This window comes from Petromyzon marinus, chromosome 48 (assembly GCF_048934315.1).
Source record: "Petromyzon marinus isolate PM22_M1 ecotype Great Lakes invasive population chromosome 48, UKy_Petmar_22M1.pri1.0, whole genome shotgun sequence".
Taxonomy (NCBI): Eukaryota; Metazoa; Chordata; class Hyperoartia; order Petromyzontiformes; family Petromyzontidae; genus Petromyzon; species Petromyzon marinus.
The window spans coordinates 1413189-1428937 of NC_133714.1; the positions used below are offsets into that span (position 1 = coordinate 1413189).

Sequence of the window (15749 nt, forward strand, 5' to 3'; positions counted from 1 at the left end):
TAAGTTCATCTCCTAGCCATGGTTAACATTAACAGATCGGCAGTCCACGGCGCTGCCTCGTCAGCTGTCTTTGCGTTCCGGGGCACCCATCGTTGTCCTTCCCTCCGCACCTCCGATTAGCGCGGTTGGCTACGTACGGTGCGAAATAAGTTCAACCATACGGAACGTACAGCACTCGTCAAGTCCTGTCGAATGCAGGCAGCATATTTCGCTGCGTGCTCCTTCACGGTAAACGTAACTCGCTCTCCGTGTGTGGCGTACGAATGCTAAAAAGGGTGTGATTACAGTCACCTCGACACAGACATGGACAGAGGTTTCATTTTTATGGTACTTTGTTTTGCTGTTGCTTGTAATGAACATGGCACCCATAGTTTACCATCACAAACTTCTAACGTGTTTTGGTTTCATCTCAAACAAAAGGTTTGTGTGGTCGCGTGGACAAAATTCGCATTGTCATCAACAAGCTGAATTACTTTTGCCTAGGACGGTCTTTCATCGGTCTTACCGCCCGTCGACTCCGTGCATTATTCATTGCGCCGAGGGAACACGGGGATTTGAAGAGGAAGAAATTTTGATTTTTTTTCGCACGAGACACAGAGACACTCGAATGTGCAGACACTTAAATTACCACCGTTTACTCTCGTGGGGAGACAGAGGGCATCTTGTGAGTGGCTTTTGTAGCCATGTAGAATGCAGCTCACGTGTGACCTAAATCCTGGCTTGAGCCCCTTCCATTATTACTTTCAATTTAGTCCAACACCAGGAGCCGCATGTATATTGCAATAATACTCCCTGTCAATTATTTTATAAGGCCTTCAATAAAATAAAATAAAAATCACGAAGTGCGTTCATAGAGCACACGGATTGTCACAATATCACTTCAAGGGCGCGGTCATGAATTATACAATTTGGATGGGTACTGTTAAATTGTATCTAGGATCTGGAGGATCATATTTGTTAAAAAGGATAAACCCCTCCTGGCAAAGGGCGTCCCTGGCTAACCCGCTGCTGTAAGGGTATGAGACGCGCTCCCGCCAGAGATGCCAATTTCTGGCAGTGGCGTAAAAATCATGAAAGTGACTTCACGCAGTGAGACAGTGGTCAGTGCATTAGTGCCACTGACGTTACCCCCCACCCCACCCAGTGCCGGATGATCCTAGTCGCAAAAGTAGCTACACATGTAGTAGCTACGCATGTAGTAGCTACGGGCCCCGCACTTTCAAGGGCCCCGCGCTAAATGCTTTCAAGATAGAAATTCTGGTTCAGTGATTCTGCACTTGCTCTATTACTATAGTACTATACCGCCTTCAACTTTTATGAACGACTGAGTGTTTAAGGTTAGCGATTTGTCGTATTATCTGGCTGTATAGCAAATGAAAAAATACAATTACTTTACCATGCAAGTAAAAAAATGTGTTTTAATATTTATGTTTTTTTAATTTAGGGTCCCTTTATAGCATATGCTACAGGCCCCGCACTCGCTTAATCCGGCACTGCCCCCACCCCAGTTGAATCCAACATCTCTGTACTACTCACGCAAAAAAAAAACAGACGAGGCGTTGCCACTCAACCCAGGAGGAATCTCTTGTATGCGACCTATTAAGTGGTCTAAAACATCCACTCCAGGAGCTGAATGCCGATGTCGAGTTTCTGCTGTGTAGTTTTGCAATTCCACAGTTGAAGGCGCGCAGCCTACAGTGGTGTAACTCTTGAATAAAATACTACTAGAGAGTCATTCTCAATACAACCATCAATGAAGGCCTCTCCAAGCCATGTCAGTTATGGTTTTTTATATGATTTACACAACTTCACTACGCTGGTCAGTGCCAGCTGATGAAGGGCCAGGTGACGGGAGTGGCCTAGAAGGCAAGGGACCGGTTCAGATGTCACTCGCCACCAATGTTAGCCATGGCCGGGATTTGAACTCAGGTGGCCAGGTTCGTAGCACATTACACCACCAAATCACTGTTCCACTACTCGATCCTTCCTGGATAAAAATAAATAAATGAATCTGTGCAATACGTAAGCATTTTTGAAAGGGATTGCAATGGGTGCTGATTGGTCCTGTAATCAGCGTGGGCGAGTGGTGTGTGTGGTTGTGTGTGGTTGTGTGTGGTGGTGTGTGGTGTGTGTGTGGTTGTGTGTGGTGTGTGTGTGGTTGTGTGTGGTGTGTGTGGTTGTATGTGGTGTGTGTGGGTGTGTGTGGTGTGGCTGTGTGTGTGGTTGTGTGTGGTTGTGTGTGGTGGTGTGTGGTGTGTGTGTCTGGTTGTATGTGGTGTGTGTGGTTGTGTGTGGTGTGTGTGGGTGTGTGTGGTTGTGTGTGGTGGTGTGTGTGTGTGGTTGTGTGTGGTGTGTGTGGTTGTATGTGGTGTGTGTGGGTGTGTGTGGTGTGTGTGTGGCTGTTTGTGTGGTTGTGTGTGGTTGTGTGTGGTGGTGTGTGGTGTGTGTGTGTGGTTGTATGTGGTGTGTGTGGTTGTGTGTGGTGTGTGTGGGTGTGTGTGGTGTGTGGCTGTGTGTGATGGTGTGTGTGGTTGTATGTGGTGTGTGTGGTTGTGTTTCGTGTGTGTGGGTGTGTCTGGTGTGTGTGTGGCTGTATGTGATGGTGTGTGTGTGGTTGTATGTGGTGTGTGTGGTTGTGTGTGGTTGTGTGTGGTGGTGTGTGTGTGGTTGTATGTGGTGTGTGTGGTTGTGTGTGGTGTGTGTGGGTGTGTGTGGTTGTGTGTGGTGGTGTGTGGTGTGTGTGTGTGGTTGTGTGTGGTGTGTGTGGTTGTATGTGGTGTGTGTGGGTGTGTGTGGTGTGTGTGTGGCTGTGTGTGTGGTTGTGTGTGGTTGTGTGTGGTGGTGTGTGGTGTGTGTGTGGTTGTATGTGGTGTGTGTGGTTGTGTGTGGTGTGTGTGGGTGTGTGTGGTGTGTGGCTGTGTGTGATGGTGTGTGTGGTTGTATGTGGTGTGTGTGGTTGTGTGTCGTGTGTGTGGGTGTGTCTGGTGTGTGTGTGGCTGTATGTGATGGTGTGTGTGTGGTTGTATGTGGTGTGTGTGATTGTGTGTGGTTGTGTGTGGTGGTGTGTGGTGTGTGTGTGGTTGTATGTGGTGTGTGTGGTTGTGTGTGGTGTGTGTGGGTGTGTGTGGTGTGGTGTGTGGCTGTGTGTGATGGTGTGTGTGGTTGTATGTGGTGTGTGTGGTTGTGTGTGGTGTGTGTGGGTGTATCTGGTGTGTGTGTGTGGCTGTATGTGATGGTGTGTGTGTGGTTGTATGTGGTGTGTGTGGTGTGTGTGGTGTGTGTGGGTGTGTGTGGTTGTGTGTGGTGTGTGTGGTTGTGTGTGGTGTGTGTGGTTGTATGTGGTGTGTGTGGTTGTGTGTGGTGTATGTGGTTGTGTGTGGTTGTGTGTGGTTGTATGTGGTGTCTGTGGTTGTGTGTGGTTGTGTGTGGTGGTGTGTGGTGTGTGTGTGGTTGTATGTGGTGTGTGTGTGGTTGTGTGTGGTGTGTGTGGGTGTGTGTGATGTGTGTGTGGCTGTGTGTGATGGTGTGTGTGTGGTTGTATGTGGTGTGTGTGGTTGTGTGTGGTGTGTGTGGGTGTGTGTGGTTGTGTGTGGTGTGTGTGGTTGTGTGTGGTGTGTGTGTGGTTGTGTGTGGCTGTGTGTGGTGGTGTGTGTGTGGTTGTATGTGGTGTGTGTGGTTGTGTGTGGTGTGTGTGTGGTTGTGTAGTGTGTGTGTGTGGTCGTGTGTGTTGTGTGTGTTGTGTGTGGTTGTGTGTGGTGTGTGTGGCCTATTTCGTTGTCTGTGCCATGTGATAGGCATGTAACAATCCCCCCGCCCTCTCCGCCTCGATCCAGTCAACCGAGTCATTCGCGAATGCAATGTGTCCATAGACTCTGCAGGGTTTCTACAAAAAAAGTCGCTTAAAATGATCAAACCAATCATAATTCGAAGCGTGCATTCGTACGCTCGCTTTTTGGTCGGGCGGCTCAAGAGTTGTGTGAGAGCAGTGAACGCCGCCGCCCGTGGATTAAACCGAATTCTCAGGCGCATTGCGTTGATGTTCTCAGCTCGGTCTCCAATTACGGCAAAAAGATGACATGGACTTTTTGTCGTTAATTTTGCACTTAAATTTGCCTGAATTCCAAGCCTGAGAATTAAACGTCAATTTGCCATGCAACTAACATTTCCCCTCTGTCGCAGGGATGGGAGAGAGGTTCTGCCTACGAGTGTGGATAAGAGATCACTTGAGGGATTTCCATACCAGTTCCGTGATGTCTACTTCTACGGGATGTTCTTTTAAAACACACGGTGGTGATGCATTTCTCTGCAAGATTTCCAAATTGATTCTTTGTCGCGTGACATGATGGGTGCTGACATAATGGGGATAACATTGGTGGAAAAGACTAAACAAAATCCCTTTAAATATATTCATTACTTAATACACTAATTTCTATGTGTCGAGTATGTGATCAGATGGTCGATATTGCATTGATTAACATAAATTCTTAAGGCTCACGATACAAACATAGAATCAAGTAAGAATCATTGTTTTTCGATATGTATGCGAATTGTATGCAAATCTTACGCGAGTAATCTCCAAGCGAACCAAAACAAAAATGAGAATCAATTGAAAAGGCGTTGGAGAAAAAACTTCACACGAGAAACGATCCTTGAACTGCGATGATTCATCGAAATACTGTCCGGTATGTGTGGGGGTCAATCATCAATCATCATCACACGCCCACGACCGGCCGGGGGTTGTGTGTGGTGTTCGTGGTGTCTGGTACGTTTGTGCACCCGCTGTGTGTTGTGTGTGTGGCGTGTTGTGCGTGTACGCACTGTGTATGGTGTGTGAGTGGTGGGTGTAGTCTGTGTGTGTTTCGGGTGCTCAAACTGTGTGCGGTGTGAGTCGTGGCTGCGGTGTGTTTACTCACTGTGCGTGGTGTGTGCAGGGCCGGATTAAGGCGTGGGGGCTTTAGGGGCCTCCGCCAGCTGGAGGGTCTCCAGGGATGAAGTGAAAGATTATTTTATTTGTGAATGCTGAATTTTATTTGTTGTTGGCCTTGGAAAAATACATTTTATTTTTCTTTAACTTTGTTTTCCTTTGAAAATATTACTGGGGGCCTCACAGTACCTGTAGCCCAGGGGCCTACAACATCTTAATCCGGCCCTGAGTGTGAGTGGCGTGTATGCTCAGTGTGTGGTGTGTGAGTGGCGCGTGTGTTCACTGTGTGGTGTGAGTGGCGCGTGTGTTCACTGTGTGGTGTGAGTGGCGCGTGTGTTCACTGTGTGGTGTGAGTGGTGTGTATGCTCACTGTGTTTGTTGCGTGAGTGGCGCGTGTACTCAGTGTGTATGCTGATGTGTGTCATGCGAGCGGTGGGTGTGATCGCCGCGTGTGGCGTGAGTGGCGTGTGCGGCGCGGTTTCGGTTACGGCAAACGCGAGGCGGTGGCGAGCGGCCGGGCCGGGCGGTCACCGCCTCTCAGTCGTCGCTGCCGATGACGGCGGGCGACTTTGCGGAGCGCGTGATGGGCACGGCGCGTTCGGCGGGCGCTGCGCTTGGCGGGTGAAGCGGCGCGCGCACGCTCAGCACCCCGTCCGGGGACAGCGCCGCCGCCACGGCGCCCGCGTCGGCGCTCGCGGGGAGGCGGTAGCGGCGGCGGAACTCTCGCGAGATGAAGCCGTGCTCGTCCTGCGGCGGCGCGCGGGTCGCAGGGGTGGGGGGGGGGGGGGTTGGGGGCGAGATGTTAACGACCTCGCCTGGTATGCAGGAGGTCGTGGGTTCGATCCCGACCCTGACGCCTGCTGTATATTTATACGTGATGGGCAGGTCGCTACTGCAAAAGAGCTATGCAGCTCAGTGGGCTTTACCTGGTGATATAACACAAAAACATGGTTTAATTTAGAACCGTCCTGAGGCTACAGCGATTCGGGCCGAACGCCCTGAGCCCCGCACTTTGGGGGGGGGGTGGCGGGGGGCGGGGGGTGACCCGCGCTTCGACATCACGGTATCAGTCGTAATACTTCTGGTTTAGTTTTAAGCCGCTGGGTTGTGGTTAGCCCCGGGCCCCGCACTTTGAGGGGGAGGGGGTTGCCGGGGTGCTGGGGGTGGCCCGCGCTTTGAAGGCGTTGGGGTTGTGATTAGCCCCAGGACCCACATTTTTTTTGGGGGGGGGGGGTGGCGGGGGGTGGCCCCCATGTTGGGTTGTGATTAGCCCCGGACCCAGCACTTTGGGGGGTGGCGTGGTGCGGGGGGTGGCCCGCACTTTGAAGGCGTTGGGGTTCTGATTGGCCACGGCGTTGGCACGCACAATGACAGTACTACAGCGGCGGTCTTCAACCGCTGTGCACTGCTGCCTCTCAGCACGCCACAATGAGCACACCTCCTTCTTTACGCACGGGGAATTCAAGACAAGCAACAGTCGAGTCGTGTGATTGTCACCTTGCAACCCAAACTAGAGACCGTATAGTGAACCCATAGAGACACATAGAGACCCGTCGAGACACATAGATCTATAGAGATACATAGAGACACATAGAGCGACACATAGATCCATAGAGATACATAGAAACACATAGATCCATAGAGATACACAGAGATACATAGAGACACATAGATCCATAGAGATACATCGAAACACATAGAGAGACACATAGATCCATAGAGATACACAGAGATACATAGAGACACATAGATCCATAGAGATACATAGAAACGCATAGACACATAGATCCATAGAGATACATATAAACACATAGACATACACAGCGATCCATAGAGATACATAGATACACATAGAGAGACACATAGATCCATAGAGATACATAGAGTGACACATAGACATATACAGCGATCCATAGAGATACATAGAGACACATAGAGCGACACATAGACCCATAGAGATACAGAGACACAGACATATACACCGATCCATAGAGACCCATAAATACACACAGCAATTCATAGAGATACATAAATACACCTAGAGATACATAGCGATCCATAGAGACCCGTAGAGACACATAGATCCATAGAGATACATAGAAACACATAGACATGCACAGCGATCCATAGAGACCCTTAGACACCCAGAGATCCATAGAGATACATAGATACACATTGAGACACATAGAGAGACACATAGATCCGTATAGATACATAGAAACACATAGAGATACACAGCGATCCATGGAGACCCGTAGACACTCAGAGATCTATACAGACCCGCAGATAAACACTGCAGTCTGCACTCCTTCAACGGAAGGGCAAAACTACTCCAACCCCCTCGCCTCAAGCCCTCTCGTCGTGGCCAGCAGCAGACCTGGACATTGGTATTGAGGTCCTGAACACCTTGCCATTTGCAAGTATAGTTAATTCAGTCTTGTACGCGATCTAACCCAAAGTTTATGCGATCTAACCCAAAAAACCTGTATTGTGAACAACAAACAATTTACATTTTTTTAAATGCCGCCGTCGAAAAACTTTCCAATCACTCGTTTCGTTTGGGGACGTTTCAAAGCCAAGGAGTCCCCCACCCCCCGTGGTGCGCCTTTTGCCGTCGGTTACCTGTCGCTCCTCGTGCTTGGCGTACACCTCGATGAAGTCGTCCACCACCTTGACGCCCAACTCCTCGGGCGCGAAGTGCTTCACGTCCAGATGCACGGCGAACTGATCCTCGTCGAGGCGCATCTGTGCGAGCCACATGGCACGTGACACGACCACACCACAGCACGTGCCACGAACAACGTGCCACGAGCCACGCCCACACCACAGCACGTGCCACGTGCCACGACCACACCACAGCACGTGCCACGAGCCATGTGGTGCCACGGCCACACCACAGCACGTGCCACGTGCCACGAGCCACGCCCACAACACAGCACGTGCCACAAGCCACGTGCCACGAGCCACGCCCACACCACAGCACGTGGACGACGATACGACACGCATTGCTTCTCCCCAAGTCGCAGGTGGGATAATCGCGATGTCTATAAAATTATTAGAATTATATAAACTATTTTGTTTATATAATTTTACCAAGCAAGGCTCAATGAGCTATATAGAGCACTATCACAAATTATAGCCCAACGAAGTGGCTTATCGCGGGGAGATGAATAGCAGCAAAATTCTCTAAACACGTGCTGTTGATTCTAAATGTGGAGGGAAAAACCGGAGTGCCCGGAGAAAATCCACGCGACCACGGGGAGAGAGACACGCAAACTACAAATATGCAGCAGGTGTCAGGGTCGGAATCGACCCCACGACATCCTGTATACCAGGCGAGGTAGTTAACATCTCCTAGCCACCTTGATGATGATGAGAGAGAGAGACACGCACACTCAAAATATACAGCAGGCGTCAGGGCCGGGATCGAACCCACGACCTCCTGTATACCAGGCGAGGTAGTTAACATCTCCTAGCCACCTTGATGATGATGAGAGAGAGACACGCACACTCCAAATATACAGCAGGTGTCAGGGTCGGGATCGACCCCACGACCTCCTGTATACCAGGCGAGGTAGTTAACATCTCCTAGCTACCACAGCGCTCTTCTTTTGGTTCCCCCCTCGTACGCGTTCGCATCACGCCGCGAAATGAATTCTCTCGCGCTTGTGATTCGTCATTGATTTTACACGTCGCTCGGCGTTTGGGTCAGATCACTTTTTCGTCGTGTGGAAGAATGCGTGTCGTACTCACCCTCCGCCACTCAACACGGAGGCAACGAATAAACTTGGCGCGTGAACGAACGTGCCGATGGATTACGCACATTTAACTCACGCGATCTGACCCACATAAAATAAGTAAAAAATTACGGCTCATAATATTGCCCGCAAGAAGGCAACGCGTAATCATTCCGCTTGTGTTGCTGCAGGCTCATGCCATCGAACAGAGGCCACCACCAACTCGCCACACTCGAATCATCGACACATTTGAAACAACGGCAACGTCCTCAAACGTCTCCCGTCACCTCGGTGGCGCTGGCTCGCTGCTCTTCCGATCTCGTCGGTCATCCGGTCACCTCGTCGTTCATAATCATTTAAAATAAATGTCCGCTCGGCGAAAGGACTTCGGCGAACGCGTGGATTTCGGTTCACGTGGAACGGTGGGCGGGGAAGGGAGGGGACGGGGTGGTGATTTTTGTTGTGTTCACCTCAGAGAGGCCGCTCCTCAGGCGAGCCTCGGGGTTGTCTTTGCTCCCATCGGCCCCCCCAGACGCAGGCACCTGGCGAGGTTAGAGGTCACCACACAGAGGGCGGCGTGAGCGAGAGGCTGTGAATCCGGAGCGCCGAGTCAAGATCACCCCCCCCACCCCCGATCCACTCGCCCACGCGTGATTCCGTGCATCGTCGACATCTCCATGACGATTGGATTTGAGAATTGTCGTCGTCGTCACCTTCACTGACTGATACCTCGTCTGCACCGCATGTCTTCGTGCCGACTGTCTCATTTGTACTGCGTCTTAGTTTATAAAGCCTGTAATGTCTACGTTGTTACTGCTCGTATTGCTCGCTCTTGAGCGCTGCCAGCATTGCCTGTCCAGAGGGCGTTGTCTCTGTTGTGCTGTTTTGAAAACAATTGTTTTGATTGCAACCTTTTTGTTTGTTCCAACCATTAGGCAAGTTAAAATATTTACGTAAACTTTGTATAAGCCAGAAATAAATTAAAGAAGAAACGTCTGTCAACAGAATTGTATACGTGCATGCTGAGCGTAAGAATCCATTTAAAATATATAAATCGAGGGAATCGTTGCATGCCTATCTGCCAGCCTCTATAACTATCCAGTAACATTGACTTCCACGCACGCGTCAATAGTGCACTGCGCACCGTGCACCGCTATTGCTTGAGTGACATTGTCACTGGAGCATTGTCGTGAATTATTAAAATCTATTTCATGTAACGACAAGCGATCATCCCACCAAAACATTCCAAGTACCCTATATACATATACTTCACCCACAGTACGTGCGTGTGCATGCTGAACGTCTATCAGCTGATTCAGCTGTACGCCTTCTATAAAATCTATACGTCTTGCAGCTGTAGGCGCTGGTGCCAGCCCGTGTCAGCCTGTGTCTACCAGGGGTGTCGGCCAATGCATGCAAGTATATTGAACGTCTTTCGCACCGTACGTAGTCAAGCGTGCCAATCAGTGATATTAAAAGAAGATTCAACACCAACCCAGCCCGGTTAAACGTCGGAGCTAGCGTGCCTTACATGTAAAATACCAAGACGGAACAAAGTGTTGCTTTTGGAGATGTGTAAGGGTAACCAACAAACAAATCGCACATCGCTCTGCAACCCATCAGTGGCTGTTCCACCGCTGACTCAGCTCCCTGGACATATATCCACGATTTATTCATTTATTTAGATTACTTGGATTGTTTTTCTGGCTATAAATGTCTAAATGATGTGGCCACTTTGTTGAGCTATCATTTGTGGCCAGGTCGCTTTTGAAAAATAAGTTAATGCCTCAGTGGGGCTTTGCCTGGTAGGATGGGGATGGTTTATTGTGTTTGTTTGTGTGCGTTTGTGTGACTTGTTTACCTTTCTTGTTATTTACACTCCTATCGTGTTTATTTTACTGTTTGTTGTTGTAACGCTCTTACCCGCCCCTACTGGACTTCTTTATCGCTAATCAAATTCTACCAGTATAAATAAATGTTCAAAATATCAAAAACTTATATTCACTCTCGTAGTCATTTAAATGTTTCCCAAAATTTCTGTCTTTCAATTCGCCTTAATATGTCTGTTATCTCTGTATGTATGGTGAACTTCTTTCGCACCGCACGTAGCCAACCGCGCTGATCGGAGGTGCGTGGGAAATTTCGGGTTGGGAGAGTGGATAACACATCGCCGATGGCTTATCTGAAACTGCTGTCGCCGAATCTATGACATCGGCTTCGGTTAGGCGTGGCACATTTTGTTGGGTGGCAACGGTGATGTTTGAAGCCGTGGGTCAGATGGCGATGGCTGTGGTGGTGTTTGTGGTGGTGAGAGCGGTTGTTGGTGGTGATAGTGGTCGTGATGGCAGTTGTGGTTGTGGTAGTAGTGGTTCAGGAACGCACATAGACTGCCACAAGTGCTGTGATGACATCAACCCCACTAGGTGGCGAATGGCGGCTGTTGTTGTCAAGAATGTCTGTGCCAAAATGCTGAATGACTTCATTAACCAAAGCCAGACCCTTCTTTTGGACAAGGCGCTCAATAATTAAAATACAAATCTTATAGGGAGTGGGAAAAAAGTGTTGTTCCTCGCAAAATCAGGAATCTAAGGACAACCACGCACATCTCCTGCACTGACTTCATCTTCCTGCAGTGTCGGGTATCACTCGATTTGGGCCATGTCTCCTATCCAGGTGAATCTCTCACGTAGACCCCCCCTCCCACTCTGCGTGATCCACCATCTCACTATCATCATCAATATTATTCTCATCGCTTGTTGGCCCAGAAACGTTCCACCGAGTCACAATACTCTTTTTTCACGCGGGAGGGTCCTGTCACGTTTTTTTCTCAGTTGGGTGGCGATGTTGCCGCTCTGTGTAATCACGATTGAGTCTTTTGCAGGGGGATGTTTGGCAGATACCAGTTCCGTTGGATACATAATTAAGTGATCCTGCATTAACAGCGTATACATATACTGTCTACTCCAATTAAGTAATTTCTAATGGTCTCCATTTGTCGCCTTTGCCAGGTCCACCGCGACGCCTCCACAGCCAATCCAAGGCGCCTGCCGTGGAGACCCGACGCTCACCCTCCCAGTGGCCACAACCGTGGCCCGAACCCGAACCGGTGAGTTCGCCAGCCAGCCACGAGTCACCTGGCCCTCCCTGCTTAGCTCGTCCCTATTCCGAACACCACCACCACCGGGGACTCATTGTAGCGCTTGCTTATTCCTGTTTAGCATTTGCGTGCACATAAACACAACCTCTTATCTTTCGATTTAAAGCTTTCGTGACTGCAAGGATTCAACCTCTTTGGTTCTTTCGGTAAAGTCACGTAGAATGAGAATAAAATAATAAATTGATAAAATAAAATAACACAATAATATTCTCACGACGTTTCGGCCACAACACAAGCGGCCTTCATCAGGTGAAGGGACGAGACTGTCTGGAGGACAGCGCTGGAGTGAAAAAGCCACGCTCAGATCGCGACCTTTAAGCTGTGTGAGAAGAAACAAAACGCCTTGACAAAGGAATTAGCATAGAATTTAGCATTGAAATGGCTGAGTGATTAGCTTGTGACTGGTCACAGAAATGGCTATGTTAAAGTTAAAGCATACACATCCGCAAAGGCACCCCTTGACAAAGGAATTAGCATAGAATTTAGCATTGAAATAGCTAAGTTAAAGTATACACATCCGCAGAGGCACGCCTTGACAAAGGAATTAGCATAGACTTTAGCATTGAAATAGCTGAGTGATTAGCTTGTAACTGGTCACAGAAATAGCTATGTTAAAGTCAGAGCATATACATTCACCGAGGCACCTAGTACAAATCAAACAGGAGAATTTAGCATTGAAATAACTAGGCGAATTTAGCATTGAAATAACTGAGTGATTATTGTGACTGGTCACAGAAATGGCTATGTTGAAGTCAAGGCCTACACATCTGAGCTATTCACAGTAACTGGGTATACAATACAATATATAATGAATACTACATAGTGAACCAATAAAAAACTAAAATATAAATTACCTCAATGTTATCAATAAACTCTATATTCTCCAATCAGCTAAGCTACCAACAATAAGTCGTTATATATCACAATGCTATATGGCGAAAAAATGGGTGGATTCTTACCATCAACTTTAGCAACACGGATAGCTACGGGTCCCGTTCAGACGGACGAGTTCATCCATGGTCGGAACAGAGGAGGGGGAGAGAGACAGCTGCGAGGCGCTGTTATACTCCATGTTGTAAACCATACCATTAACCGTGGTGTGAGATGTATTAAGAGTCAATGCCAGCGAAAGAGCTGCGGTCTGAAGGTCATCGTAAAATACAATTAATTAAGAACGGAAATGGTTTAAAACATCTTTCCAATGGTTACTAAGCCAGAATCCATCTTCTCGGTTGAAATTGTCTCTGTGCTTGTATATGTGAATGGCCTCATGAACGAATCTCTCATGGCAGCCGGTTGGTTTGCAAAGAACCTCCGCCTTGGAGAAGTCAATGTCATGTGAGCCCACTGAATTATAACAGTGATCTGCCACGGCAGAGGAGTTCGTTCTACCGTGTTTCAAGTCTGCTTTATGTTCGCGGATGCGGTCCGAGATATGTCGTTTGGTTTCTCCAATGTAGCTACTACCACAGAGGCACTTTAGTTTGTAAATGCCCGGGTACTGTATGTCTGGAACAGCATCTTTTACAGATGGAAATAGATCACGGATTTTATGTACTGTGTTGAATCGGACCTGGATCTTGTGTTTATTCAGGATTTTGGAGATCTTTTTAGTGACCCCTGCAATGTAGGGTAAGGTGATGGTTTTGAGTGGCTCCACAAGAGGATCCTTCTTCATGACTGGAGTGATGGCTTTGCGGATTGTGTAGTCGGAGTAACCATTAGCCCTGAGAGCCTGGTGTACGTGCTTGAGTTCACTGGTAATGTGTTCCTGGTCGGAAATGCATTGGGCTCTATGGTATAGAGTCTTGATGAGGGAGTTCTTCTGGGATGGATGGTGGTGAGAATCCGGTTTCAAGTAAGCATCTGTATGGGTAGCTTTCCTGTAGACAGAGTGGCTCATTGAACCATCATGTCTCCTTTTAATTAAGACAAAAAAACAACCCCTTATCTCTTTCTACCAATCCAATTTTCTCCCAAAAACAACGTGGCGCCCTGGGCCCCGGTTACGGTCAACGTGGGGGTCTTCAGCCTCGTCCCGCGCAGCGCCATCGCGGCTACGCGACGTTGTCCGTGGGTTGCCCACACGCAATGCGTTGTAATGCACGGGCTTTTGCACCATCCACACCAAATGCTCGTCGCACCATTGCTCGCAATTCAATATTTAATGCTGCCGTTATTTTATCGTTCGTTTTTATTTTGTTGTCGTGGGTTAAATATATTTATTTATTTTTAAGTCCTGGTAGCTGCGAACGGATAATTCCTTTTTAACCCTGTGATCTGTTCCTCTTTTAAATAACGCGTACACCATTCCTCCTCATGCGTTTTTATTCAACCAGATCACGACATAAATCCCATCTCCTCCTCTGTGCATGAGGTATTTGCTATGGCTCTGGCTGTGGCAACGCCCCATGTGTGAGCGATTTCTCTCTGGAACCGTTTCATATTCCATCCATTGGCCGGCATGCTACGGCTCTGTTAGCCGCCGCATTGATGTCAACCCGGGCAACAATGATAATAAATCCGCCCCTCTCGTGCACTCATTAGCAACATAAATAATGAATCTTCAATTCGGCTGCATCGATACATCTTCAGTTCAGTTGTGAATGGAAAAATGCATTAGCCTTGTAATCTGCACCAGCTTTAAATCACGGGTAGAACATTCCTCCGTATGCGTTTCATTCAACCAGTTCCTTAAAACCGTCCCATTTCCTCCTCTGTGCACGGAATATCTGCTATGGCTGTGACGACGCCCCCGCACCTTCGATTAAGACGGTTGGTTACGTACGGTGCGAAAGAAGTACAACATACATCCATGCATCGGTCGACGCCTCTGGCAAGACACAGGCTGACACAGGCTGGCAGCAGCGCTCGCAGCAGCTGCCAAGTATATCAGTGATTCAGGGCGTACAGTACAGCTGAATCCCAGTGATTGAGTTCAGGACCAGGGACAGCGCCCGCACCAACTCCTCCACCACCACCAGCAGCAGCAAGCACAACTACGGTTGTGCCCTCCTGCTGTATTCTGCCACAGGTGCTGCTGCTGCTGCTGCAATGCCTGCCCCATCGCGCAGTGTCGCAGCCGTTGCTCTGCAATCTCCCTCCCCACTGCAATCTCCCTTCCCGGCGGATAGCCGCCGTACTCATCCGCAACCCCCCGCCCGCCACCGGCTCTCCCAGGCACCAGCTTCTTGCCCGGCCTCCCTATGACCGCCGCCTCCCCCTGCAGCTCTGTCGCGGCGTGCCCCCCCCCGCCCCCTCTACGCAACTCACATCGCTCCGGGTAGCCGGCCAGCCCGGTTCGCGCCAGTAGAGCGGCGAGAAGATGGAGCCCAGGGTGCCGGGCAGAGCGCACGCGTCCCTGGGCAGCAGGCCCTCGCCGAAGTGCTGGTCGAAGACGCGCGCCGGGAAGAAGAGCGGCGAGCCGAACGGGTGACGAAGCCACGGGTGCTGGATGTCGATGTCCATGACGGAGGCGCGGGCTACAACCGTGACAGGCAGGAGGAGGGGGGGGCAGAGGCGAAGCGTGTGGAGCGAGACGCTCGTCCGTCCGGGCTCTCTCCTTCCTTCTCTCGCGCTCTCTGCTACCTCCGTTTGTCTGCTCACTCCGTCTCGCCGCGCTGTGATCTCTCTCCCTCTCTCTCTCCCTCTCTCTCTCTCTCCCTCTCTCTCTCGCCGCTCTCACTGCCTGCTTGCAGTCTCCGCTCCTTTCCCTCTCTCTGTTCCCCTCCCTCTCCGCTACCTCGCTCTTCTCTCTCCCTCCCGGCCTGCCCTCGCCTCTCCTGATTGCTCTTCACTCCCTTCTCGATCTCTACTTGCCCCCTCCCCTCCTCCTTCTCCACTCTCCCTCTCTCTGTCCGCTCTCCTTGCCTCTCTACGACAACCCTCACGCCTCTCCCTCCTTCTGCTCTCTCTCTCTCTTCTATCTCTC

General features: G+C 49.6%; 1 protein-coding gene across 1 annotated transcript; it reads right to left on the bottom strand.

Moving 5' to 3' along the window:
- Nucleotides 1-3636: 3636 nt before the first annotated feature.
- Nucleotides 3637-15573, bottom strand: LOC116952669 (alpha-crystallin B chain-like). The gene is made up of 4 exons (XM_032972239.2): nt 15092-15573; nt 9132-9203; nt 7547-7669; nt 3637-5671 (listed from the first exon to the last, which is right to left on the bottom strand). The coding sequence occupies exons 1-4, from the start codon at nt 15284-15286 to the stop codon at nt 5462-5464; spliced, it is 600 nt and encodes a 199-aa protein (XP_032828130.1). The 5' UTR covers nt 15287-15573; the 3' UTR covers nt 3637-5461.
- Nucleotides 15574-15749: the final 176 nt, after the last annotated feature.